General features: G+C 35.9%; 1 protein-coding gene across 10 annotated transcripts in view; it reads right to left on the bottom strand.

The window, feature by feature from the left end:
• The window catches only part of Dlg2 (discs large MAGUK scaffold protein 2), a 2,075,786-nt gene that overhangs the window by 2,048,560 nt on the left and 416 nt on the right, over window positions 1-26,810 (bottom strand). For 2 of the 10 annotated variants that reach the window (XM_070034861.1, XM_070034862.1), the window contains exons 2-3: window positions 25,263-25,410; window positions 5,903-6,034 (exon numbers count right to left, since the gene is read on the bottom strand). In XM_070034861.1, coding sequence (XP_069890962.1) covers window positions 5,903-6,034; window positions 25,263-25,281 — 151 coding nt within the window. In that variant the 5' untranslated portion in view covers window positions 25,282-25,410. Of the gene's footprint in view, window positions 1-5,902; window positions 6,035-10,415; window positions 10,437-10,572; window positions 10,688-10,821; window positions 10,909-11,277; window positions 11,310-25,262; window positions 26,485-26,810 lie in introns of those variants that run through there. The other 8 variants (XM_070034863.1, XM_070034868.1, XM_070034867.1 and 5 more) reach the window with 7 other exon arrangements.

Raw genomic sequence — 26,810 nt, 5'->3', positions numbered from 1 at the left:
ATTTTTTGCATATAATTGACTATTACAACCTTCCCAATAAACTGTAAGAGTCAATTGTCCCTGAGGGATAGGGATTTGGTCTTTACACTATCTCTCTGAATGAGTTGATGTAAATAGGTAAATATTTCATAGATACTTTGTGAATTATTATTGCTCAATAACAATTACTGAAATGCCTGAAGTCATTTTATTTAAGTGAGTATTGTAAACAAAGAAGTATAAGAATGGTAGATCCTAATATACAGGAATTTAACATTTACTGTTTTAACCAGCGGAGACTTATTTGAAAAGTGGGAAATGTGGCTTAGTGGTAGAGTGTTTGCCTAGCATGCATGAATTCAATTCCTCAGTACTACATAAGCAGAAAAGGTCAGAAGTGGCACTGTGGCTCAAGTGGTAGAACACTAGAAGCTCAGGGACAGTGCCCAGAGCCTAGGTTCAAGCCCAAGGACTGGCAAAGAAGAAAGAAAAGAAAAGAAAAAAAAAAACTTTTTGAAGGTCTATAAATTATAACAAAAAAAAGACTTTTCAAAGGTCTATAAATTGTAACTTGTTTGTTTCATTGGAATTCATTCATTTAGGTTATGAGTATTAAGTAATTTCCTAATAAGCTGAGTATGATGGCTCCAGTTTGTATTCCCAGCTATTCAACAGGCAGAGATCAAGAGATCTGGATTGGATTTGAGGCCAGTCCAGAAAAAGAAAAAAATAAAAATCAAACACGTTCTCAAGACTTCTTCCCATGGGGCTGGGAAGGTGGCTCAGTGGTAGAGCGCTTGCCTTGCATGCCTGAGACCCTGGGTTCGATTCCTCAGCACCACATAAGCAAAAAGAAAAAAGCCGGAAATGGCACTGTGGCTCAAGTGGTAGAGCGCTAGCCTTGAGTTGAAGAGCTGAGGGACAGCGCCCAGGCCCAAAGTTCAGGCCCCACGACCGGACCCAAAAAAAAAAAAAAAAAAAGACTTCTGGTGGGACATGCTGGGATGATCCCAGCTATGGGCAGGAGGAGTGGGGCTTCTTACAATGGAACATGAGCATGCTTGTCATCCACAGTAACATAGAGAAGTCCAAGTACGAGTAGCACACTATAGTCTGACTTGGGCATAAAGTAAGACCCTAGCTCCAAAGCAACCAATACAAAAGTGGGCTAGAATCATAGCTCAGGTGGTAGAACATCTGCCTAGCAAAGTTAAGGTCTGGAAGTCAATCCCCAGTAGTGAAGGGGAAAAAAAAAAAAAAGACTGAGTGTGACTTATTGTACATGGCCCAATAGCAGTATCTAAATGTAAATTTGTTGTTCTCCATCCATAACAGCATAAATAAACCTAACATTAAGTATACAAAGAAGAAAATCATTTCAATGATTCAGATATACTGTTGTATTTTTAAAGGAAAATTAGATGCGATATTATCTATGAATTTATAGATTCTAAAAGTACTAAAAATGTCTCAGAATGACAATAGCTCATTGTATTTATTAAATACTAAATCTACAAAATCTAAGAATTAAGAAATATCACTGTCACAAAACTACAACCTTCATGCTTTGTCAGGTGGTTAAAAAAGTATATACATCATTATTAACAATTAAAATTTAAAAGCCATGATGTTTTCAAATAGATCTTATTTTTAACATAAAAATATTACATTAGCATAGTATAACAGGAAAATCCAGTTTTTTAACTCAAACTAAAAGGTGATAAAAAATTGTTTGTGGTCCTTATCACCATAATTAAATAATTGCTTATATTTCCTCCACTTGCCCATGAGTTTAGCAAGCACTGATCTCCATAGTTGCCTAACACAGTATCTACAACATAACAAGTCATTTTTAAATAATGGTTGAATACATTAAAAACAATTTATTGAAGACTTATCATTTTTTTTATTAAGGGTCCATATGCCAGGGGTACAAAAGTTAATTGGAAGCTGGGAGCTAGTGGCTCACACCTGTAATCCCAACTACTCAGGAGACTGAGACCTGAGGATCATGGTCTGAAGCTAGCCTGGGCAAGAAAGTTTGTAAGACACTTATCTCCAGGAAACTACCCAAAAAGCTGGAAGTGGAGCTATGGTTCAAGTAATATATCACTAGCCTTAAATTAAGCAAAAGAAGCTCAAGACAGAGCCCCAGCCCTGAGTTCAAGCCCCAGGACCACACCAAAAGATACTATTTCTATATAACCCCTACCCACCAGCTGCTAACAAGATTGAGGGAACAGAAATATATTGGTTTTATGTATCAGAGGACAATGTGGTACTTTACAGTAATTAAAGCTATGAGACAATGAAGGGCTGATAAAAGCTTCTAGTAAGGAGAATGTGGGGAAAGGAAATGATAAATCCCAATACACCATACATCTACTGAGTCACCCACTATTGTCAGTAAGTACAAGTACCTATTAAGTACAAGTACCTATAGAGTTTTCTGTTAAGCTTTGTAAATAAAAAGTGTAACACAAAGTCTAACATATAAGGTTTAACAGCCTGCATAAGATGGTACTACTTTTGCCCAGCACTGTTGGCTCATGCTTATAATCCTAGGTACTCAGAAAGCTGAGATTTGAGGATCACAATTCAAAGGTAACCCAGGCAGGAAAGTCCAAGGAGCACTTATCTCCAATCAACCACCAAAAGGCCAGAAGTGGAACTGTGGCTCAAGTGGTAGAGTACTAATCTTCAGCAATCAAGTTCAGGGTAGCTCCCAGGCCCTGAGTTCAGACCTTAGGACTGGAAGGGAAAAAAAGAAAAAGGAAAAGGAAAAGGAAAGGAAAGGAAGAGAAAGTTACTATTCTCTACTCTTTCCTACACCTTTCTGAAGACTTCTCTCCCCCAAAAAGTAGTAAAATAAGGAACAAACTGGATAAGCAAGATTCAGAAAGTTTAGAAGGAAGATAGATAGATAGATAGATAGATAGATAGATAGATAGATAGATAGATAGATAGATAGATAGATAGAGTGTATGTATATATATATATATATATATATATATGTTTTCCCAAACTTGTATAAGAAATGACTAAAAGCATAATTTTCATTAAGCACTTTTATATGTATCTGAAAATAATGCATCTGAAAATATAAGTCTATTATATTATCAAAATAGCTTTCAAACAAATATATACCTTTAAATTTTCAAAAGCAGATATGGAAGAGATTTATAAAAATAATAAAAATTTTTTCCATCTGGCTTTTTCATCACCTAAGTTAATAAATGCTTTGAAAATTGGAATGTTTTAGCTATTTTAAATTAAAAGGACATAACTTGTAAAAAAAATCATTCAATTCCAATTCACTTATGTTCAGACTCTACAAATTGTTAATGTTTAACATTAAGTTAAAACTGAAATTATCTATTGGATATTTTTTTCCTTAGTAGTACCACAAGATGTCACCCTAGACCTAACATCTAAATGTTAGCTTAGAGCTCATTGCTCAGGTGTTTTTCTTGTTTTGTACATCAATGAAATTTGATGGCTAACTTTCAAAGAACTGTTTCCACTGTCCGATATTAGAAAATTGGAGATGAAAAAAATATATAGGAACTCTAGAAATAAGAAGGGAAAAAGTTAAACTCTATGATTATCAGATAACCTACCATTGCCATACAAATATAATACCTTAAAAATTGGATTGTTACTTTCCTCATTTAAATATATATATATATATATATATATATATATATATATATATATATCACTTATATGAGCAAATGAAGTCTTTTTTTTTATCGGTCATAGGGTGCTGAACTCTGGGCCTGGGCGCTGTCCCTCAGCTCTTCAGCTCAAGGGTAGCCCCTTACCACTTGAGCCACAGAGCCACTTTCAGCTTTTTTCTGTGTATGTGGTAGTGAGGAATCAAACCCAGGGCCTCATGCATTCGAGACAAGCACTGTACCACTGAGCCAACTTCCCAGCCCTGAAGTTGTCTTTTAAAGACTGAAAACACAATGTGCTTGCTACCACCTTCTAGATTCTCACAGAACTCATTCATAAAGTAGTTACACTCTGTGATACTGACCACAGTCATTTAGACAGAATTCTGATGCTCAAGGATTATACTATCTAAGGCATACTAGTTTGGGAGGTGTTAAGCATATGATGAATGACTACAAAAAGAGGAAAGTGTTTATTTTCACAATGATGCTTTTATCTGCACAAAGATTCCTGATCACATATAAATATTTCACATTGTGCAGTAATCATATTGCATTTTACATTGCATTTTTATTTGATTTTTTTATTAAGATTCCCTTCTTTTTAATTTAATTTTTATTGTCAAGGTTATGTACAGAGGGGTTACAGTTGCATGATGCCCTTTATTCATGCAGTTAGTGAAATTCATTTGAGAAATTATTTCCATATAGTGGCTATCTGAGTATCAGAGTAATGGGTGAAGCCTCTATTTTCCATTACTTGTAACAAAAGGGAGGTTGGGGAAGAGGGAGAAAGCAAACTACAGATTGTAAACAATATGTCATTATCAGTAGTTCCCAACAAATGCTTTTATAAAAATATACATCTTTTTCAGAATGCTCATGGCTACAGAATCTTTACAATAAAATAAAATTAAAAACAAAAAAAGAATGCTCTGCTTACTTGGCTTTTATTTGGAGTGCTTAAAGAAAATGCAGAATGAGGCCATTAAGAGTCAATAATAATAAATTAATAATCAGTATTTAGCTACTTCAATAGAAATTATGTTGTGATACATACAGTTTTTTGTACTCTGGTTTATCCCCCAAATGACTTTCAATGCCAGATAAAGCAAATCTATCTATTCAAAGCTGAGCATTGGGATTACTTACATAACAGCTTTTTACAGATTATTGTTGTCATTCATTTTATTGAGAAATTCAACTACACTATAGGCTTTAAGCAAAGATATTTATCATTCACTTAAAATAATAGCAAAATGCAATTATTTGTCACTCATTTTTCCTAGGTAATGGTGCTATCAAATGACCACATTATCAAAATGTAGAATTATCTACATCATTCAACAATACTTTGCCAAACTCAAGTTCTCAAAAACTCAAGCTCTGAAAAGATAAAGCAAATCTTAACTAAACACATACAAATGTGTTTAGAAATCATACAATCATACAAATGTATTTAGAAACATTGCCATCTAGTTAATGGATTTTACTAATTATCAGCTAGATGTTAATTTTAATTGAGAAATCTGTTGTTTAACATGCTCCCCAAAATATTATTTGCTAATAGAATTTATTTACATTCTGTAAGATTCCATTCAAAGACATTTCTATTTAATTCTAGCTAAGATTATAGTTATTTGTGTCACTACTTCTTACCAACCACAATAGACTCTTTTAAAGAACTCAAGAAACACGTAAAATGATCCTATAAAAAATTTTATGTCTATCTATTTTTACTAAACTAATTAGCAATTTTCACAGTCAAATGGTTTTAAATTTAAATTCAAATTTTTATGCTGGATCATAAACTTTCCTAATAGCAGCAAGAAAGAAGAAAAGATTGTTTTTATACTTGTTTCAAGAGAATGAAAGGCAAATTTGGATCTTGAAAAGGATGATGCCTGACATTTTCATGTTAGACGATTCCTTCTCTCAAGGGAAACAACTTTGTTCTCCAGCATATCTGTCCTCAACTTTTTGCAACAAACTACTTAGTTTTTATGTGTGTATATTTTCCCTCCTTCACAAAAATATTTTCAATACTTCCATTTTTCAGTAATCTATCACTTATTTGTATTGTATAACATATCTTTTTTAGTAATTATTAAATTTTAAAAAGAAAAAATTCCAGTATCAAGGAAAATTACCCATTTCAATTTTAACATGTTCTTTGACCATATATATCCAAACTATTAAGCTCAATTCTGACCATTAAAATGATAAACATTTTTTGTACTACGTACCCAACAAAGCTTGGAATAAGCTGCTCTTGAAAATACTCATCACCTTTTTGACAGCATTTTTCAACAGCTGTTCCTCTGGTTTTCTTAACTTTTTGCAATATTCTTCTAGCAATGATAAAGCTCGGTCAGTATCTGAAAAACATAATTTTAAAATTCACATGTAGCCTTAGAAATATAGTATACTCATCTATTCTATATGTCTTTCTAACTTCATGACATGAAATAGTTTAACAAATATAGTCCATAAATTACTATACCAAACTGATCACTCATATTCAACACAATTTCAATAGCTCATTTTTGTTTTCTATAATCCTGTCTTCCAAAAGAATGTCCAACTGTAAAACAATTGGAAATAAACAATATAGTGCTGGTCACTAGTCCACATGGTAGGTATGATTCTCTTTTGTCAAAAAAAAGTCTATCTTAAAGTTCATAATTTCCTGAAAAATAATGTCAAGTCTTTAAGATGATCTTTCAGGGCTCCTTCCATGGTGAATTTCAGTCAATACTTTCAGCCTTAATTCCCTATATATACCCTATCTCCTCCAAACACACACATACTGCCATGATAGGTCTGTCCCATCATATACCAAATGTTTTCATGGACCTTAATGTGGTCTATGAGCCAGATGTTTCCCACTTCTCCACACACATTTGCATACATTCTCCACTTTCTCAAATCTGTGCTTTTCTTTGCTTCTTTCACACTTTACTGGGATATCCTACCCAATGTGATTTATTGAAAGAGTTATCAGCTAAATCTATGTCTCAAACCTGTTTACCGGCTCTGTATAATGCTTACTGTTACTCATCTCTCTGAGCTTGTTTCCTCCATTTTATTTATTCAGTATGAAATGAGACAATATATCCACAAAGGTTAATTTCCACTCAAAGAATATACCATTCATTCACTACTTCTTTATAAGAAGTGTATATATATATATATATATATATATATATATATATATATACATATATATATATAGTAACTATATATAAAGGAATACTTTCTGAGTGGATGTCTTCTTCCTCTCACTAAACCAAATAGCCTTGAAAGAAATTAGCAGATATAATCAAGAAATCTAATAACAACAGATACTGGAGGGGATGTGGCCAAAAGGGAACCCTACTGCATTGGTGGTGGGAGTGTAAACTTGTTCAACCACTTGGAAAGTAGTATGGAGGTTCCTCACAAGACTCCACATACAGCTCCCCTATGAACCAGTAATCCCAGTTTGGGGCATTTACCCAATCACAAACAAGGCCATACTAAAGCCACCGGCACAACTATGTTTATTGCAGCATTATTTACCATAGATAAGATATGGAACCAACCCAGATGCCCCTCAGTAGATGAATGGATCAAGAAAATGTGGTATATATACAATATGCCTCCATCAGAAAGAATGACATCACCCCATTTGTTAGGAAAGACTGGAAAAAATTACATTAAGTGAAGTAAGCCAGGCACAAAGAAACATAGGTCCCATGGTTTCCCTTATCTGCAATAACTAGTATATGTCTAGGACAAGCAGAAGAGGTCAAAAGTTATGTAAATATGCCGGGCGCTGGTGGCTCACGCCTGTAATCCTAGCTACTCAGGAGGCTGAGATCTGAGGATCGCGGTTCAAAGCCAGCCCGGGCAGGAGAGACCGTGAGACTCCTATCTCCAATAAACCACCAGAAAACCGGAAGTGGTGCTGTAGCTCAAGTGGTAGAGCGCTCGCCTTGAGCTGAAGAGCTGAGGGACAGCGCCCAGGCCCAGAGTTCAAGCCCCACGGCCGACAAAAAAAAAAAAAAAAAAAAAAAAAGTTATGTAAATATAACCATATAAGCTGATACTAAGTGAAATGAACCCCAAGATAGGGACACAAGAGATTTTATCTTTCTTGATGTTCTTTTTAATGTACTTATAATGTACTATGTGATTTTTTTTTGTTTCTTTGTATGTTCTTCCCCCATGGTAAACTCCTGTGGTCACTGTATTTGATTCTTGTGTCCTGCATCTTATATATACATTTTTCTAATTTGGGGAGGAGAAGGGAAATAAAATGCTGAAATAAGAATACAGGATGACCCATTGTAACAATATACAAGACATGTTGAAAATGAACTGTACAATTTTGCGAGGGGTGGGGAGGAGGTGGGGAGGTGGGGAGGAAAGGGATGGTAGGGGAAAAATAAAGGAAGGGGTAACAATGTTCAATGGAAAATGGACTCATTACCTTGCTCATGTAACTGAAACCCCTCAGTACAGTATCTTCACACACACAAAAAGAAGTATTAAAAAATAGAAATTAGCAGAGGAAGTGGTGCTGTGGCTCAAGGGGTAGAGTGCTAGCCTTGAGCAAAAGAAGTTCAGGAACAAGAGCCCAGGCCCTGAGTTCAAGCCCCAGGACAGACAAAAAAAAAAAAAAAAAGATTTATCAAGAAACTCAAAAACCACTAAGATTTATCAAGACACTCAAAATCCACTAAGATTGCAATGATTTCTTTAGGCTTAGTGGTAGAGCTTGCCTAGCATGCATGAAATCCTGGGTGCAATTCCTCAGTACCACATAAACAGAAAAGGCCAGAAGTGGTGCTGTGACTCAAGTGGTAGAGCACTAGCCTTGAGCATAGAGAGGCTCAGAGACAGAGCCCAAACCCTGAGTCTAAGCCCCAGGACCAGCAAAAAAAAAATTAGCAGAGTGACATTCTTTATATGTAGTAGGTGATAATTGTCCTTGAATTTTCAAATCCCTCCTTTGAATCCAATCTGGCACCTTAATAAGTAGACTAAATATAATTACTTTTACTGGTTCTCCCTTATTCTTCAAGCCTTTAAGAATCCTAAGACCACTCTTTATTCTTTTTCCTTAGGAAACCAATTCTGTCTCAATTTTAAATATTATCAGTACTCATACTTCAAAGTTTCTATCTGTAACTCAAGACTTTCCTCTGAATTAGACAGTCTTACCCAATTTAATACTCAACATTTCCATTTGGAATGTCAAACAGTTAATTCCATCTCAAACTGAACTATCAAAACTGAACTATTGATCTCTACTTACCTGCAATCTACTTCTTCTGCAAAGTTCTCCATCCTCACCTTTAAAATAATTCAGACCTAAATCTTTGGCATCATCAATCCTTCTTTCTTACTAATTCCCCACAGCTAGCCCATCAGTATATTTTAACATCAAAATATATACCAAACTCTACAACTTCACCTGCCAAGTCACCATCATCTATCTCTTATATTATTGCAATAATCCTCTACTAATGTACATTCTTTTTGTGTGTGGGGGGGGGGTCCGGTCATGGGGCCTAACTCTGGGCCTGGGTGCTGTCCCTCAGCTCTTCACTAGCGCTCTACCACTTGAGCCACAGTGCCACTTCTGGCTTTTTGTTTTCTGCTTATGTAGTGCAGAGGAATCGAACCCAGGGCCTCATGCATACAAGGCAAGCGCTCTACCACTGAGCCACCTTCCCAGCCAGCCCTGTACATTCTTTTCTAAACACAGCAACCAGAGAGAATTGTCTTTGTTTTGGCTTTGTGCCAGCCTGGCGTTTTAACTTAGGGCGTGGACACTGTCCCAGATCTTTTGTGATCAAGGCTATCGTTCTAACACTTTGAGGCAAAGCTTCACTTCTGGCTTTTTGATAGTTGGAGAAAAGAGTCTCACAGACTTTCCTACCTGGGCTGGATTTGAACTATGATCCTCAGATCTCAGCCTTGTGAATAGCAAGGATTATAGGCATGAGCCACTGACAACTTCAGAGAGAAATGTTAAAGAAATAAATCAGATTATATCAACTCTCAACTCAAACTTAATTTCTTTCCACCCCACTGACAGCAAGATCCTACCTGACTTTTTTGTTTGTTTTGAGGGAGAGTCTCATTATGTAGCCCAGGCTACCACAAATTCACAATCCTCTCTCTACTTCCCAAATGCTGGCACTACAGGCATATACCACCACACCCTTCTTGACTTCATCTCTTATACATCTCTTTTGTTCAGCCTACTCAACTACTGTAGTTTCTGCTTTTTGGCAAATATACCAAAGACTCTTCTACCTCAGGGCATTTATACTTGCTACTCTGCCAAAACATTTTCCCTTCAGTGATCCATAGAGATTGCTCCTCCACTCATATATCTGGCTCAGATATCACATTAGAAGCAATGCAAACTTCAAGTGCACTTTTAAAAGAAATGAGAATCACAATTAGACAATAATAAATGGAGGATATTTCTTACCTAAGAAAATTAGAAATACAAAACTTAAGGGAGCTGAGTAAGATCCTCTAGTGACCATATCACACCAACTTAAACATCTATTCACAGACACACCAACTTGAGCAGCTATTCACACACCAAACTACTTTCATAAGAGCTAAGGAAAACAAGTGAGAGACTTGTCTGTATTTAGTATAACAAAACAAAGTGATATTTTGAAGGAAAGATTTGTCTGAGGCATGCCCTCCCCCCCCCCCCAATTCTAAGCAGCCCAGTATAAAAAGAGATACCTCCTATTTGTGAGAGGGAGAAAGAATTAAGTCCAGCTCTTAGACTTGAAACATAGTACCAAAGCTACCTCAAAACCCTGTTCTGGGCAAAGCTCCACATACCCACACCAGGCCAATACCCATAGATTATATGCCGCAATACTCCCCCCTAGCTTACAGCAACAAGGTGAAGCCAAGACTCCACCTGCTGGAGACCAGGACTGGAAAGCTAAGCAGAGGGCTTTGTCTTCGAGCTCAATATCAGGCCCACTGATGTGAGACTCAGCATGGTATAGAAACTCTTAAAGGCCCTGTAGAGACATGTGCATGAGTGGCATAGATTCAAGTTTCTGCCCACAGAATTTTCAGCCTTGGAGTGAGCCTAGTATATGTGCACACTTACTCTCCACCAGCACTACTCAGATACCTGTGGTTGTTGGGCTTAACCTCAATCCTGGTGGTCAAGAGACTGTCTCTACCTTCAGTCTTTCAGTCTGTTACAGAGGTTTCTGTGGTTACGGGGCTTTAGAACCTTCCTAACACAAGAACACTGGCCTGCATTATGACTAGCTGCAGTACGGGCCCTGATATGCTCCAAAAGTATATAGATCCTTGAGACTATGAGACTCAATATGACCCTGTTGAATGTCCACCTCAATGGCCAAAGGACTGTTTTCACCATCACTACCCCAACTTCAGGCAGCATTGTATGCGATGAGATCCTATTAAGAGGGTATATGACATTGCTCTGGAACTCAGTTTCGAGTTGGTGAAGCCTAACACTGGACCTAACAACCACTACTGGCTTGCCTATGGATGGAAGTTCTAGAACAACTCCATTGCCAAGAGAAGACATCTATACTGGACTTCTAGCTAGCATTACCTGTACCTGGATGCAGTGCTCTTGAACCATGAGTCTGCTCAGCAATAGGCAGCTTATAGCATCAGTGTTGGTCTTGGTCATATAGCAGTGCTGTTGGTCATAGTGGATTGTGGGCTCAGGAAATGACACAGCTGGTGTCTAAAGGTATGACATGGAAGCCATGGGCTGGTCTATACATGCCCATCAGCTAGTAACTATTATAGGTCCAAGGAGATGCTGATGAGGACAGATTACTCTTTTAAGTTACTCTCTTCTTTCTAAGCCAACAGTGTATTTAGGAAAAATAGACAAAATCTTAGTTAAACTAAGAAAAGAAGAGAGACTTTAATAAATGAAATCAGAAATGAGAAAGACAATACAACTAACTGGAGAAATATGAAAATATTATTCAAAATTATGAACAATTATGGCTAACAAATTTGATAATCTGGAAGAAATGAACAAATTCCTTGACACATAATTTGCTCAGATTAACTCAAGAAGAAATAGAGAATCTTGATAAGTAATGAAACTAAATCAGTAATGACAAGTTTCCTATCAACGAAAAGCCCAAGACCATATGGTTTTGCTGCTGAATTTTGCCAAACATTTAAAGAAAAACAATCATAAATTATTCTCCAATAAACACAAGAGAATGACATTATTTGAAACACATTCTATAAGATCAGTATCTTGATACCAAAACTAGAGGAGGACAAAAAAAGAAAAAAATATCTTTGATAAACATAAATGTAAAATCTTCAACAAAATACTAGCAAAATCCAATAGCATAGAACAGATTATTCATGATTAAAGTTGTGGCTCAAGTAGACACTTGCTTAGCAAGTACAAGGCTCCATGGTCAAGCCTTAACACTGTAAAGAGAGAGAGAGAGAGAGAGAGAGAGAGAGAGAGAGAGAGAGAGAGAGAGAGAGAGAGAGAGAGAAGCCATATTTACCATGGTCAAGTAGAATTGAAGGGATGATTCAAAATATAAAAATCAATAAAATTAAAGATAAAACCCAGAAAAGGCTTTTGATAAACTTTAATATCCAGCTGGACATCAAAATAGCTACCCAAGTGGCTGAAATCCAGAAGATAGCAATTCAAAGCCAGCCCAGGTATAAAAGTCCAGAAAATGCCATTTCCAAAGTACTCAACAAAAGGTGAAGCCTAAGGCATGTCTCAACTGAGCAAGTAAGCCAAGGAAGCTAAAAACCTGAGATCAACAAACCCCAGTACTGGCAAAAATAAATAAATAAATTCAACTTTCCTCATGATAAAAAAAAAAAACCCTATAAATAAAAGTAAACATGCACAAATGGGATCACATAAGAGGAAGAAAATATAAAGTATCCATGTGACAAGGGGTTGAGATCTAGAACATATAAAGAACTCCAAGAATTTAATCTCAAAATAATAACCCAATTTTAAAATAGACAATGATGATCTAAATAAATACTTTCAAAAGATGACATTCAAATAGTCAATAGGTATATATATAAAAAGTTATCAAAATAACTAGTCATCACCGGGCACTGGTGGTTCATGTCTATAATCCTAGCTAGTCAGGAGGCTGAGATCTGAGGATCGGGGTTCAAAGCCAGACCAGGCCTGAAAAGTCTGTGAGATTCTTATCATCAATAAACCACCAGAAAAACCAGAAGTGGCACTGTGGCTCAAGTGGTAGGGCACTTGCCTTGAACAGAAGAGCTGAGGGACAGCACCCAGGCCCAGAGTTCAAGCCCCATGACCGACAAAAAAAAAAAAAAAAAAAAATCACTAGTCATCAAGGAGCCATAAATCAAAATCACTATATACGAACTAGCTCAAAGACTAAAAGAAAATGAGGGATGGTAAGGATGTAAGAAAATGGACACATTATCTTGCCCATGTAATTGTAACTCCTCTGTACAGTATTTTCATAATAAAAATTTTTTTTAAAAAAGAAAATGGACCCTCATCCACTGTTAGTAGAGATTCTTTTCTCCTTGGACTCTTCCCATTACAACTTTAAATCTTTTTTCTTCCATGGCATTTTGTAGGTATTTTAGTCTCTTATTCTTATAAAGGGAAAATTCCATAATCATATTTGCAATATAATTTTCTAAATGATGGATTTTTATTCATTCATTCATTTATATATTAAGTAGCTATCCAAAGAAAGTAGCATACTGATTGAAAACAGACAGATATTCTTTAAATCAGCACATACCTCTCAATTCAATATAAGCAAAATCTGACACATCAGATAAAATGATAGACTTAAGAAAAAATGGTCAGTTAAAAAGAAAGTTTGTTTTAGAGAACTTTCTTAGAGAACAAGCATCTAGTGATGTAACTTTCTGCTATTTTATGTTTCTTTTTATTTTTGATGATGACTAGCACCTGGTGTCAATTCCATTACACCCTTCAACTCCATCTACTTACATTTTTATTTCTGGCTAATGAGTTTGAGCCTGAGGTCAATGTAAACTTAAATTATGCAACTATCATAAATGAACAAAGAAGGCAAGGAAAAAGGATCTGTCATATGTTATAAATTGAATAAAGTAGAAAGTTTAGAAAAATATTCAAGCAAGTCAGTATTAATATTTCAACTGATGTTCAACCAACCAGGTATAAGTGCAAACTTTTTCACCTGAATTACAGATAAAATAGCCTCAAATTTTATATTTTTAAGTGAAATACTTTCATATGGTTTCTGAGCCCGCTAGGGAAAAAAAAGAGAGAAAAGAAACTAAATTTGGGTTACCTGAGAGAGGGCAAGCACTGGGAAGGGTGAAGGGATATTAAAATAGACATTTTAGCCTAAAATATGCAACCAAAGGATATAGTGAATGTTACATAATTGTAGGCAATCATGTGTCCTGTTGATTAAGGCTCAATTCTATTGTATTTGGTTAAGAATAGCATTGCCAGAAGTTATAAATAATTTTGGACAGGTACTTTAAATTTATATAGTGCTAACAAATGAACTTTAAAAAATAAGAATAATACATAATATCATTTTCCACAGCCTTAAAAATTGTAAATAATAGAGTGATATCATTAGTAAAGATCAAAATAAGATCAAAATATAATAGAGGAAAAAGTAAATTTAATATGCAAATACATTTTGGAAAGCAAAGTATTTATAATAAAATTCCTTTGAGTAAATGTATTCAATATGTTTATCATTTAGAGAGACATTTTGCATGCATTATTATCTGATTTCCACCACTGAAAAGTTGTTATACTTATTTCACATGAAACTGAAATTCATAAATCCAAGTTCACAGACCTACTAAATAACAGATTTCAAGTTTAATCCTAAATGCTTTCAATTCCAAGTATAGTATTCTTTCCATAATAGCACTCTGATTCCTCCAAAAATAGAGTATCATAATTCTTTGAAAAACAATCTTGAACAATCAGCTGTAAATTGTATAACAAAATTTTAGAATCTGAGGTTGAATGTTAAACTACTAGTTTCACATTTGTTTATTGAAACAAAAATTATATTCAGGGCTGGGAAGGTAGCTCAATGGCAGAGTGCTTGCCTTGCATGCATGAGGCCTTGGGTTTGATTCCTCAGCACCACATAAGCAGAAAAAGCCAAAGTGGTGCTGTGGCTCAAGTGGTAGAGCACTACCCTTGAGCTGAAAAGCTGAGGGACAGTGCTCAGGCCCAGAGTTCAGGCCCCATGACCAACTATATATATATATGTATGTATGTATATATAATCATAATAGCTAAAAATGGCCCTACAGTTGTAAGTCTAGCAAGTAAGTTCTTTTATTCATTCATTCATTAGTCAACTTTTTATTTATTGAATACCAGACACTGAGAACTCAATACTAAATGAGAAAGGCAAATCTTCAGAGATTTTAGTTTGAAGATAAAAATACAGAGAATAGTTTAACAAAGTAAAATATTAAAGCAGAGTATAATAAATGCTATCACAAGATGCCAGATATCATAGGAACAAAGTAAATGGACGGCAGACATAGCAAGTTCAGCCTTACATACAAGGAGGAATAACACCATGGAAGATTATTAAATGGAGAACATAAACATTGTCTAGGTTTAGAAAAACTACTTTCTAATTTTAGAAAAAATGCCTCATAAAATCTCAAAAGATGAAAGACCTAGGTATTCGTTAAATTTGGCTCATGGGTTGAGAAGTTTCCGTCCATGATCGCTTGGCTCTGTTGCTTTGGATGTTGGCAAGGAAGTCTATCATGGCTGCAGCACTTTGGCAGAGGAAACTTGTTCACTTCATGGCCAGGGAGAAGACAGAGAATAAAGAGCCAGGCCCATATAACTTCTCCAATAACACCCCTCAAATGACTCTTCTGGCACTAGCCCCACATCCTAAAGGTTCTAACACTGAAATACAAGCCTCCTCTAGCATATAGAATCAAAACCAAAACTGGGAGAGAGCAAGGGAAAGGATGACATTGTTCAAAAAGAAATTACCTAGCTACTTAGGATACTAAGATCTGAGGATCAAGATTCAAAGTAACCTGAGGAGACAAATCCTAGAGACTCTTATCTACAATTAGCCAGCAAAAAAGCAAGAAGTGGAGGTACAGCTGGAGTGTAGAGCATCAACCTTGAGCAAAATAAGCTAAGGAAAAGTGGGAGTTCAAGACCCAGTACACACACACACATACACACACACACACACACACACACACACACACACACATACACTCACTCACACACACACACACACACACACACACACACACACACACACACACACACACACACCAAGATCCAAACTATTACATTGCCCAAGACTACACAATAAGTGATGGAACCAGGGTTCAAATTTTGATTTATGTGGCACCAAACTATTATACCATATCAACTGAGTTTCCTGGAAAAGGATTACCATGTTCTTTTTTCTAGTCCTTAGAAAACAGTTTACCCCTCCCACCAAAAAAAAGTTAGCAAATACTTATTGGACAGGATAATTCTCCTGTAGAAACAAAAGATAATAGCATAAAATGTTGCATTTATATTACTCCTCTCATATGTGCCAAGATTTCAAGCATTCTGTAGAACTGTCCAAGAGTAAAATGGGAAAAATTCAAGGTTTATTAGTAATCAATAGAAAGGATGAAGATAGCAAATTGATAAATAAATATATGCTGAAATGTGAGTTGTTCTAATTTTTAAAAATCTAAAATACAAATAAAGCTTGAAAATTCTAAGTGCTAGAGAAATTGTCTGGCTGGAATTAAAGTACAGCTTGGAGACTGAGGTCATTTGGTATACATGAGATGCTTCACAAATTACTTCAGCAACTATGGAAGAAAAATCATGCTACTATTCTGTTTTTGTTGTTGTTGTTTTATAAAAGCACAGTAAAATGGTTTCTATGTGTGACTAGATGTGTTACTGCCATTTCTGAGCAAGGTTCATTGCAAAAACTGACAGGAAATCTCACTCCATATCACTAATGGCAGGAGCCTTGACTCTGACCATAACTTAACTCCCCCTCAGAGACCTATCTCAGAAGTCTTCTGATGGTAAGCATTTGTATGGCACCTTTCTAGGAACTAACATTTATATGAGCTAGGTATTTTGATTCGATGTTCACAATAGTCCTAAGAAGCATACTAGTACAGTTACATTTTAAGGCAAGTAATTTAAAGCACAATCTGTTTATTTTCTTTATATTAACTTTTACCAGCTGATGGCAAAACCTGGATTCTAACAGTGGATTCCGCTCCACTAAACTATGATGCCCATCCACCTTTGCAAAGAACATCAGACTTCACAGTGAAAAGACCATTGGACAAGCTTCTGGTCATGATTCTATTAGTAGTTTTGAAAAGAGAATTTCATATATACATATTATTGCATGAGGAAAGTAACATACTGCAACGAGTCAAAAGATAGTAAGCTTTTTTAAAAAAGGAAAGTGAAGTTACATGATTTTAATAAGTGGCATCATCACAAGAAGCCACACAAACTATTTCATATGTAGAATTTTGGTACTTTGAGAAAGTATTTTCTCTCCCCATTTTTTTCTAATTTTTCCTTTCTTCTCATCCAAGCAGATAACTAGTATGATACTCTATTGCCTCCACGGAGGTATATGCCAGGACAAAACAAACAAACAAACTATAACCCCTACACCTTCACAGTAAGTTTGTCACAGAGATGAGAGAGAAATTCTCAAGTAGAGGCAGAAAAAGGGAGACTTCTTATCATCATCCCCATCACCCTCACTGAATCTAGAAAGATTTACTCAGAAAAAATAAAAGTTTTGGATACCAAGGCTGCAAGAATCTAGTCTCTGTTATCAACATTGCCTGGAAAGGAGAAAGACTAGAAGAAATGGCATCATAATACATCTAGGCAAATAGATACTTAAGTTCTAGAAAAAGAAGAAAGTAATAACTTGGAATAGCCAGACTAGAAAGAACTACCTAGACACAGTAACTCACACCTATTGTATATTTCAGAAATCAATGACCAGAGTACACCCCCCCCCATCCCAGATGTGAAAACATAAAAAAGGAGTAGAGACCTAGGCAACAGTGGCCTGTATTTCTAGCTACTCAAGAGACTAAGATCTGAGGATTGTGGTTCAAGGCTAGCCATGAGCAAAAATATCTAAGGGACAGCGTCTTGTCCCTGAGTTCAGGCCCCAGTATGAGCACACATGGGCATGTACACACACACACACACACACAATTAGAAGACTTACTTTATGCACTATTCAGTAGCTAAGAGTCAAAAATAAATTGAAATTCTAGAAAATAAATGGGTTATTTTTACATACCTACATTTATAGATAACATGTCCAGCTTAATGATTACCTAGTAGCTTAGGTATCTGCCTACTACTCTAGATTTTCTCAACCATAACATTAATAATCATGATCATCCGTCATGTCATTGATGATGGTAGTGGCAGTAGTGATACAGAATGTGATGTTATAATTCAAAGTAATAATAATAATAATAATCTGAAACAGTATTTGGCCATGTCTACAATGACTGGTAAACCCCTGCCAGTCATTTTTTACATCTTATTTTAAGTATCACATCTTTCCAGGTGGGCTTAAGTCTTCCTCATCTGGTTCCTTGACACACTATGTTAACTTCACTACACAAAATTAAAATTTTCTACTTCTACATCTGTTTTCCTAACATATTTCAAGAATCACAATAGCCAAGACAAGCACCATTGGAAAATATCTGCAATCCTCCTCCCTGCTCAGGAGGCTGAGATCCAGAGAAAAATCCACAAAACTCCATCTCCAATTAACCAGCACATATGCTGGACTGGAGACATGACTTAACTGTTATGGCACTAATTCTAAGCAAGGAAGCTGGGAGAAAGCATGAAACCATGAGTTAAAACTCTAGTATCTCCAAAAAGAAAAGTGAAAAATGATCACCATGGCTAAAATAATATATTTGTCCCTGAAAACTATGCATCTGACATGTGCCTGGTATATGGAAGACACTCAATAAATCCTAATGAAATGAATACATGATTGAATACATAGGAGCAAAGCTATTACCTTAAATACATACAGTAATTTTACAATAATTTTACCTTACTTATTAGGGAATTTTAATAGAACAGAATCTATTAACCTTATCACAAGTCTTACTAAACTTTTAATGATAAATATGTCATAACTCTCCAAAATAACAACCCACACCACAACAGAAGACTTAATGTCTTATTCTAACATACCTAAGGCCTGAGCAGCTAGCAAGAAACAGAATATAAAACTTTTTCCATAACCTTTGAATGCTAAATTTAATAATTTGTTTTCAAAGGATCTTTTTGCCTTATAATACATTGTTGCTCTTGACCTTAAAGTCTAAAACAAATGGGTTGTTACGGGAACTGTTTCATAATGGAAGTAATTTGGCCATAATTCTCAAAATAACTTTGAAACACTTACTAAAAATTGAACCCATGGAGAAAGCTTACTAAGTTGGAATTCAGAATGACTGACTGGACAGAAGAGACTGGGTAAAACTCATGATCCTTTGCTGACGAAGTAACCTACATTAAAGATACACAGACCTTGTGTCTTGACCGCTACAAATTCATGGTAAAGGACATGATTCCTATCATGGTAAAAGACAGATTTCCTCCCCTTAGTAAAAAAAATATATATATTTCAATTTTAAGTGTAAAATATTTTATAATAGCTGATATGGTAATAATAAATATTAAGAAATAAGAGCACAAAAATAAAATTATAACTAATACAGAATATTGTTCCTATAGTTTATCAAATATATAATAGAAAAGAATTTATTGACAAAGACATGACTGAGTGCCTTAATATATTTTTAAAATACAATATTTATGTATAATCTTCTCATTTTTTGGGGGGGGGTCCGGTCTTGGGGCCTGAACTCTGGGCCTGGGCACTGTCCCTCAGCTCTTCAGCTCAAGGCTAGTGCTCTACCACTTGAGCCACAGCACCACTTCCAGCTTTTTTTCTTCTTTGCTTATGTGGTGCTGAGGAATTGAACCCTGGGCCTCATGCATGCAAGGCAAGCGTTCTACCACTGAGCCACCTTCCCAGCCCCTCACTAAATTTTTTTATCCTAAGAAAGCAGTAACAGGCCTCAAGGAGAGATCAAATATTTTGTTAAATGGAGTACTTTAAGCAGTTGCCCCTAAACCTAGCATACCATATCTTATAGTATCAAGTCTTTAACATATTATCCATTTGCAATTTTCTCCATATATTACATGTGAAAAATAAAATGAAATTTTACCTTTGTGTCTATTAGTTGATTCATAACCTACTCCTAATCGGTAATTGAATACAATTTTTTCTCTACCCAGAATACCCTAAATATCTCCTAGATGATAAGTATATTCTAAAATCACAAATTCATGACTTATTCCCAATAACTCTTTCAACCAACTCTTGGAGGGAACTTAAAATAATTTGGCAAATTATTTGTTTCACTTTGAATTACAGAAATTGAGTGTGTTTAGTAATGACTATTTCCAGTCCTCCCATGAAAAAATTCCAAGACTCAACTCTTTTGAGTTTCATTAACTGTATGAAACAAAAAAGGTATCTAGATATAGCACTGGTATGGAAAATATGAAGCTTTACCACAACTTAGGAAAAATCTATACCAAAGGAAAACAGACAATCAGGACTAACTACATTCAAGTATATATTTTCCCATATGTTAATTCAAAAAATACAATTTAAACTTAAGAAAAGTTAGAAATAGAAGCTGGGAAAAGTGGCCCAGCCTCTAATCCCTAGCTACTGAAGAAGCTAGGATTGAAAGGTTTGAGGCCAGCCAAGACAGAAAGTGTACAAGACTCCCATCTCAACAGAAAAGGCTGAATGTGATAGTAGATACCTGTCATTCCAGCTATGTAAACTGAAGGATTTTTTATCTGGGTCTGCCAACAAAAAAGACAAGATCCTATTCTAAAATAGTGGGGGAAAGGTCTAGGGGCATGACTCAAGTGGTAGAGCACCTAGCAAGTGTGATGTCCTGAGTTTAAATCTCAGTACCAGCAAAAAAGAAGAAGAAGAAGAAGAAGAAGAAGAAGAAGAAGAAGAAGAAGAAGAAGAAGAAGAAGAAGAAGAAGAAGAAGAAGAAGAAGAAGAAGAAGAAGAAGAAGAAGAAGAAGAAGAAAAGCTATAGATACAAAGTATACACAGATAAGTATCAAATGTGAATTAGTGATATACTACTAAAAAAAAGTTAACCCACAAACAGCTGGAATCAAATAATGAAGAAATTTTAAAATAGGAAAAAATAAGAATAATAATTCTAATGTCCCTTTCCCAGAGAGGAAAAAATAACAAATTATAACAGAAATTATACTTTCATGAAATATACAGCCAACCAAAAGGAAAGAGGTAAAAAACATGGTGAGTCTAGGAAACAAGCATGATTTCAAGGATGGCCATAAAATATATAACAGTACTGTTTTACTATAATAAATATACAAGTGCTAGGCATGGTGATGTATACTTACCTATAAGCAGGAGATATATGTAGAAGAATCACAGTTCAAAAAAAAAACTTAGCATGACTACATCTCAACAAACAAGCCAGGTGTGTAGTAGCACAAAGTGTAATCCCAGTGGAAGGCAGAGGTAAAAGAATCACAGGTTAATGTCAGCCTGTCCAAAAAGCTGAGCCTAACCTAACAATAGCTAATAAAACAAAATATAAAGCTGGGTAGAGCATCTCCCTACCAAGTGCAAGGTCTTCAATTTAAATACCCCATGACATCAAAAAAAATCTAAATATATAGAATTTTCCTGCTTCCTTTTGAAAGAGATAGTGTTAAAATATGTGAATATAAAATAATAGTATTTAGCTTTCAGTACCAGATAAAAATCTGCTTATGCTTGCTCTATTAATCACTGAAAACAGCTGCAAAAAGAAAAAAAGCATTCAAAGGAAAGGAGTCATATAAGTGAAAAATATCAGAATTCTATACAAGTTTTAAAGACGCTTAGAAAATAATAGAAATATTTTCCAAAAACACAGAAATGAAATAAGCATGTCTCAAAGCATTAGAAGCAATGTCTTCTTTCACATATTTAATAACAATAAGGGAAATAAAGAACCTATTCAAAAGGACACCTTATTTTGCTAAAAAATCTATTAAGCATATTTTATTCTTAGATTAGCAAGTTTCTGCTAAAAACACAGGGAAGAAATACAAGTTACAGTAACTTTTTCTTCTTACATTAGCTCAGCATATCAATCCTATTACTTCAATTTAAGAAAGCTTATTCAGGGGTACTACAGACACCACTACAATTTTGTGTCACAACAAAGAATGCTAATATAACCTATCTTCGATTAGTACTAAATTTTCATGTTAAAAATATGTGAAAAATTATTCTGAGGGCTCAGTTGGAAATAAACCAAATTACTTCTAATAAATATTAGAATCCCACATTTAAAATAAACTACAGAGAAAAATTCTCTCGAGAAAAATGGAAGAATCTGTTGATTAATCTGAGATTTATAAAGATGTGAACAGACCAGGTAAAAGAGAAATAATGTCATTAAGTAAAAGAGCAAGCTTGAGTAAATCAGTGGCAGCTTCTCCAAGAGACTCAAGAATAGGACCTACAGCTGGCACTGGTGGATCATGCTTATAATCCAGGATCTCTAGGAGACTTGTGAGCCAAAGGATCTTGATTCAAAGTCATCCCAGACAGAAAAACCATCTTCAAAATGGCCAGCAAAAAAATTAGTCTGGAAGCATGGTTCAACTGTTACAGCACCAGCCTAGCAAGCAAGCCAAGCTCAAAAAACACTGAGTTCAAACCCCAGTACCCAACAAAAAAGAAAAGAAAAAAAGAATAGCACCTAGAAATGGGCTCAATGATATTTCACACCCATTCCCATCCTCCACCATGGCTGTATGTTGTCAAGGAAAAAATGGTCTCTCTACGTGGGCAACAATATAAAAAAAATTAAATTATGTCATATGCATATATCATATATTGATAAGATCATTTTCAATAATGAACACATACTTAGCCACATGGAGATCACCATTACTTAAAATCACACTAAGACTAGCTCCATCAGTAACTACCTCATGTGACAATAAAGACAGAAAGATTCAAAATGAAGGCAGTCAGTCCTAGCCTGCAAAATAACCCTAAGCGAAACTCTAAAATATTTGTCTTCTTATACTGAAGAAACAGTGAAGATTAGGCAACTAAAAAGATACAATGCACACATAAAAACATATTTGGCTAGTTATCTATACTCAAAACTCATATCTTTTTATTATTTTGCAGTAGTTGTACAAAAAGTTGCCATTTAACAAAGCAATTTATGAATACAATACATCTTGATCGATGTCACCCCTTCAACATTCTCACCCATCCCACCCAACCTGCCCCTTCCCTCACTTTCCTTAATGTTGTAGGATATGCATTGAATTTTTCTTAGTATTCTCCCTCTCTTCTTTTCATTTATCTACCTCTTTCCACTTGACCTCACCCTACTCCTTTCAAGTATCTACTTCCTGGTGTTTCTTTTGTTGAATTCAGACTTTGTCTAAGGAAATACACTATTTGAGTTCTTCCTTGAATTGCGCATATTTCAGTTAATACATGTGTATACAATTGCATACCACCTAATACATTTACTTATTAGCTTGTAAGCTAATTCTGTCTTCTACATGTAAGAGAAAATATTCAACCTTTGTCTCTCTAGGCCTGGCTTACATATCATACTTTAATACTAACAATTTTTAAATTAAAAATAAAATATATTATTTCCCTAAATCGGTTTACTAAATGAACTACATAGTACAGTGTAAATAAATACTCATTTTGCTAGGTAGAATTTGCTGATTTCTTCTAATGTTTTAATCTATTATGTTAATCCATTCTTAAGAAAGAAGAAAGGGAGAGAGAGAAAGAAAAAGGAGAATAAGAGAAGGAAAGAGATAAAATCTCTATAATACTTTCTCATGAAGTATTAATTTTCAATAATTTTTCAGCAATTTCTATCAGTTCTCTTAAACATGATAATTTTTTTAATGCAGCCAATTGGTTTGAGAACCCTTAAGTTCACTCTCTTTTAAGTTCACTCTTAGTTAAGTTATGCATACATATCAATTGTGCTTCCCCCTCTTCCTTCTCACAACCTTTATATTCCCTTTCTCTCTCCTCTTTCCTCTTTTCCTTTTTACCTTTCTCACTCTTTCCCCCACCTGCCTTCCCCCAAGTATGTTTAATTATTATTTCAAGTTAATAAGGTAATCCAAAGAACTATCTAGAGAAATGGTAACAATGATAAAGACACACATTAACCAAACAAATCAAGAAAACATTTATTGGCTATAGTCCAAATTCATCCTCCCAATAAGCTAATTGTGTCAAATCTGGACAGGTGTGGCTCTAAAATCTCAAAGGAAGTTTACTTCTCTTGATAGTATTTTGGAAATAGTGAGGAAAGGAACAATTCTAAACTTAAATCTAACTGCGCAAAAAATACATTGCTACAAGTTTCAAATTTATTCAATATTATTGTCCATCTGTGCAGTTTGGATAAGAGCATCCCAGTGACTATAATTCTCCTCAATGCATCTTCTAAATCCACAAGTGTAAGTGTTGAATTTTCACCTACAAGTTAGGCTTTTCACTTTTAAGTTAGGCTTTATGTTAATATTGTAGGAATTCACATAACTGGATGGACATTTGAATCTATATTAATGTAAAATAGTAGAGTTCAAGGATGTTATAAATTTTGATTCCAGAAACTATCATTAATCTCATCTTCAGTATCAGATTTTCAAAATCTGATTTCACCACACTTCTTTCCAATAAAGTAAACCTGGGTATATCTCAGCTACATTAAAGCCCTAAGGTATGATGTATATAGTGGATTTTTTTTTTCAATTCCAAGTAATAAAAGTTAATGCAGGGAAGAAAAAAATAAGCACTTGCCTCATTTGGAGAGCTTGCCAATCATGTTATTGAATAATGCATGCATCTCAGAAAACAGAAATGACCAAAGTTTTGCTCTATCCCTAAAGATTTACATAAATCTTAATTAAACCCAAATATGAATTTTTTATCAAAATATAAATCATAAATTTTATCTGATGAAAACAAAAGTACTTTGATGTCTTTTGTAGCCATGCCATTAGCCCAATACATATTAAGTCCATAGGAAGAAGGTCCATCATACAAGTTTCTTTTTTAAGACTGTTTAGACCTGTTAAACTTTAACAAGCTAAGAAAACAAGTAAAAGATTCCAAAGCTACAGTAGAGAATCTATCCCTATTACACATAGTGATATAGGCAGCCTGTCTCGTAAAGTCTCAAATATCTACAATTAAGTATTTCATTTTACTATACCAAAATATTATTGAAAAGATATTACAAAACACATTTCCTCAACCCAAGGGGAAAAAATATTTCACTCTCCAAAGGAATACAATGTAAGTTACAAATAACAAAACCAAAGAAAAGCATACATTACATAGGAACCTCATAGCCCACCTTTCTTCTTGACTGGCATTCTTGGGTGTTTCCGCTGCCACAGGATTCAATATCTCTTCTCAAGTCTCTGTTTGATGCAGTTGGATTGAGACCAAGTGCCAGGTAACTGTTGCACACTGTTCAGTTTTGATACCCAGGGCTGTGTCTTCTATTTCAGATAAAGAAAACAATGATGCATTTTTTCCATAGCTAAACTTTTTACACTGCCCATAGAGTTTAGAGAAATATAACTTTGTTTTCCATTTTTATAAAGGGTGAGAGAGTTAATCAGGACTAACACTCCTCTTCAGACAGCAACACTTTTGGAAGTTCAATGAGCAATTCAATTGGGCACAACCCAAATTTCAACAGCTGTCTCATTACTTTATACATTATCAAATCCAAATATGAACTGGTCGATGATTAAAAAGCCTTGTTTTACAGAAAAAAAGTTGAACTCCTCCCACTCCCCTTCACAAAAAAATATTTAAAAAAAATTTTGACTCTGGTCTCTTCAGAAAGGTGCATGAGTTTGAACAGTTTTCAGGGGGCAGAATACAGGTTGAAAGGCCTCTTTCTATGTAATAGACCAGAAGGTCCAGCTCTCACCCCCTCAATGAAACAGGATCCAGCTTGCTGTCACTTTCATATTTTTCTTCTGCTCGGTCCAAGCCCCGAAGGCTTGATCCTTAATGCCCCCTATGATTCTGATCCTCCCATGCATTACCCGAGAGGATTGGAAAGAAGGAAAGCAATCCCTTGGCATGGAGACATTAAAGGGACAGTGCTACTCAGTGGGCACTTGATGCAGGATGAATTGGCGAAGCAGATTTCTTCACACTGGAGTCCTTCACATCACTGCCATCTCTTCACATCCAAGCAGCTTTCTATCCGCGAGCAAACACACTGAGACCGTGGGAGATCAGAAACCAAACCTTGCCCGAAGGTGTTTTCTCAGAGACGCTGTAGTAGTGTTAGGCATGCAACGCCAAGGCTAGGCAAACGCTCCGAGATTTCCCAAGCGGTAGTGCAACTGTCTGGGGTCCACATCCACCTTTTTCTCTCCGTCTCTCTCCCAACTAACTACCCACCTTCCTCCTGCAGAAAAGGCATTTCTCTGCGCTTGCCCACACCCCAATCTTATCTAGAAGAGCCCTGAAAACGTCCTGCTCCCTCCACGCGAGGAAGTGTTTCCTCAGGCGGAGAGAAACAGCAGCACTAGAAATTATATAACTCTCGGAGCTGGCTTCTCTCAGACGTGGTGGAGACCGGAGGGGTCGGGGGTGGCCAGGCTGGGAGACACAGCTGGGCACTGAACGGACACCACAGCGCGCCAGGCCTCCCCGGCGGCACCCTCCCCCGGCCCCAAGCCCGGGCGGTTGCGGGGGGTCTTCTGGAGAAACGGAGGTGGGTGCGGATGTCTACCCCGGCCCTTCCCGCGGGCGACCAGGACAGGGCGCCGGGGGACTCGAGGGCCGGGGACGGGGGACCGGGAACGCGGGGGAGTCGAGGGTTTGGGGAGGGGAGGCCGGGCGCGCGGGACTCGTGGGCTGGGGCAGGGAGGCCGGC

The sequence above is a fragment of the Dipodomys merriami genome, unplaced genomic scaffold (assembly GCF_024711535.1).
Source record: "Dipodomys merriami isolate MVZ:Mamm:240054 unplaced genomic scaffold, mDipMer1.0.p SCAF_25, whole genome shotgun sequence".
Lineage (NCBI taxonomy): Eukaryota > Metazoa > Chordata > Mammalia > Rodentia > Heteromyidae > Dipodomys > Dipodomys merriami.
This window is presented reverse-complemented; position numbering and strand designations above follow the sequence as displayed.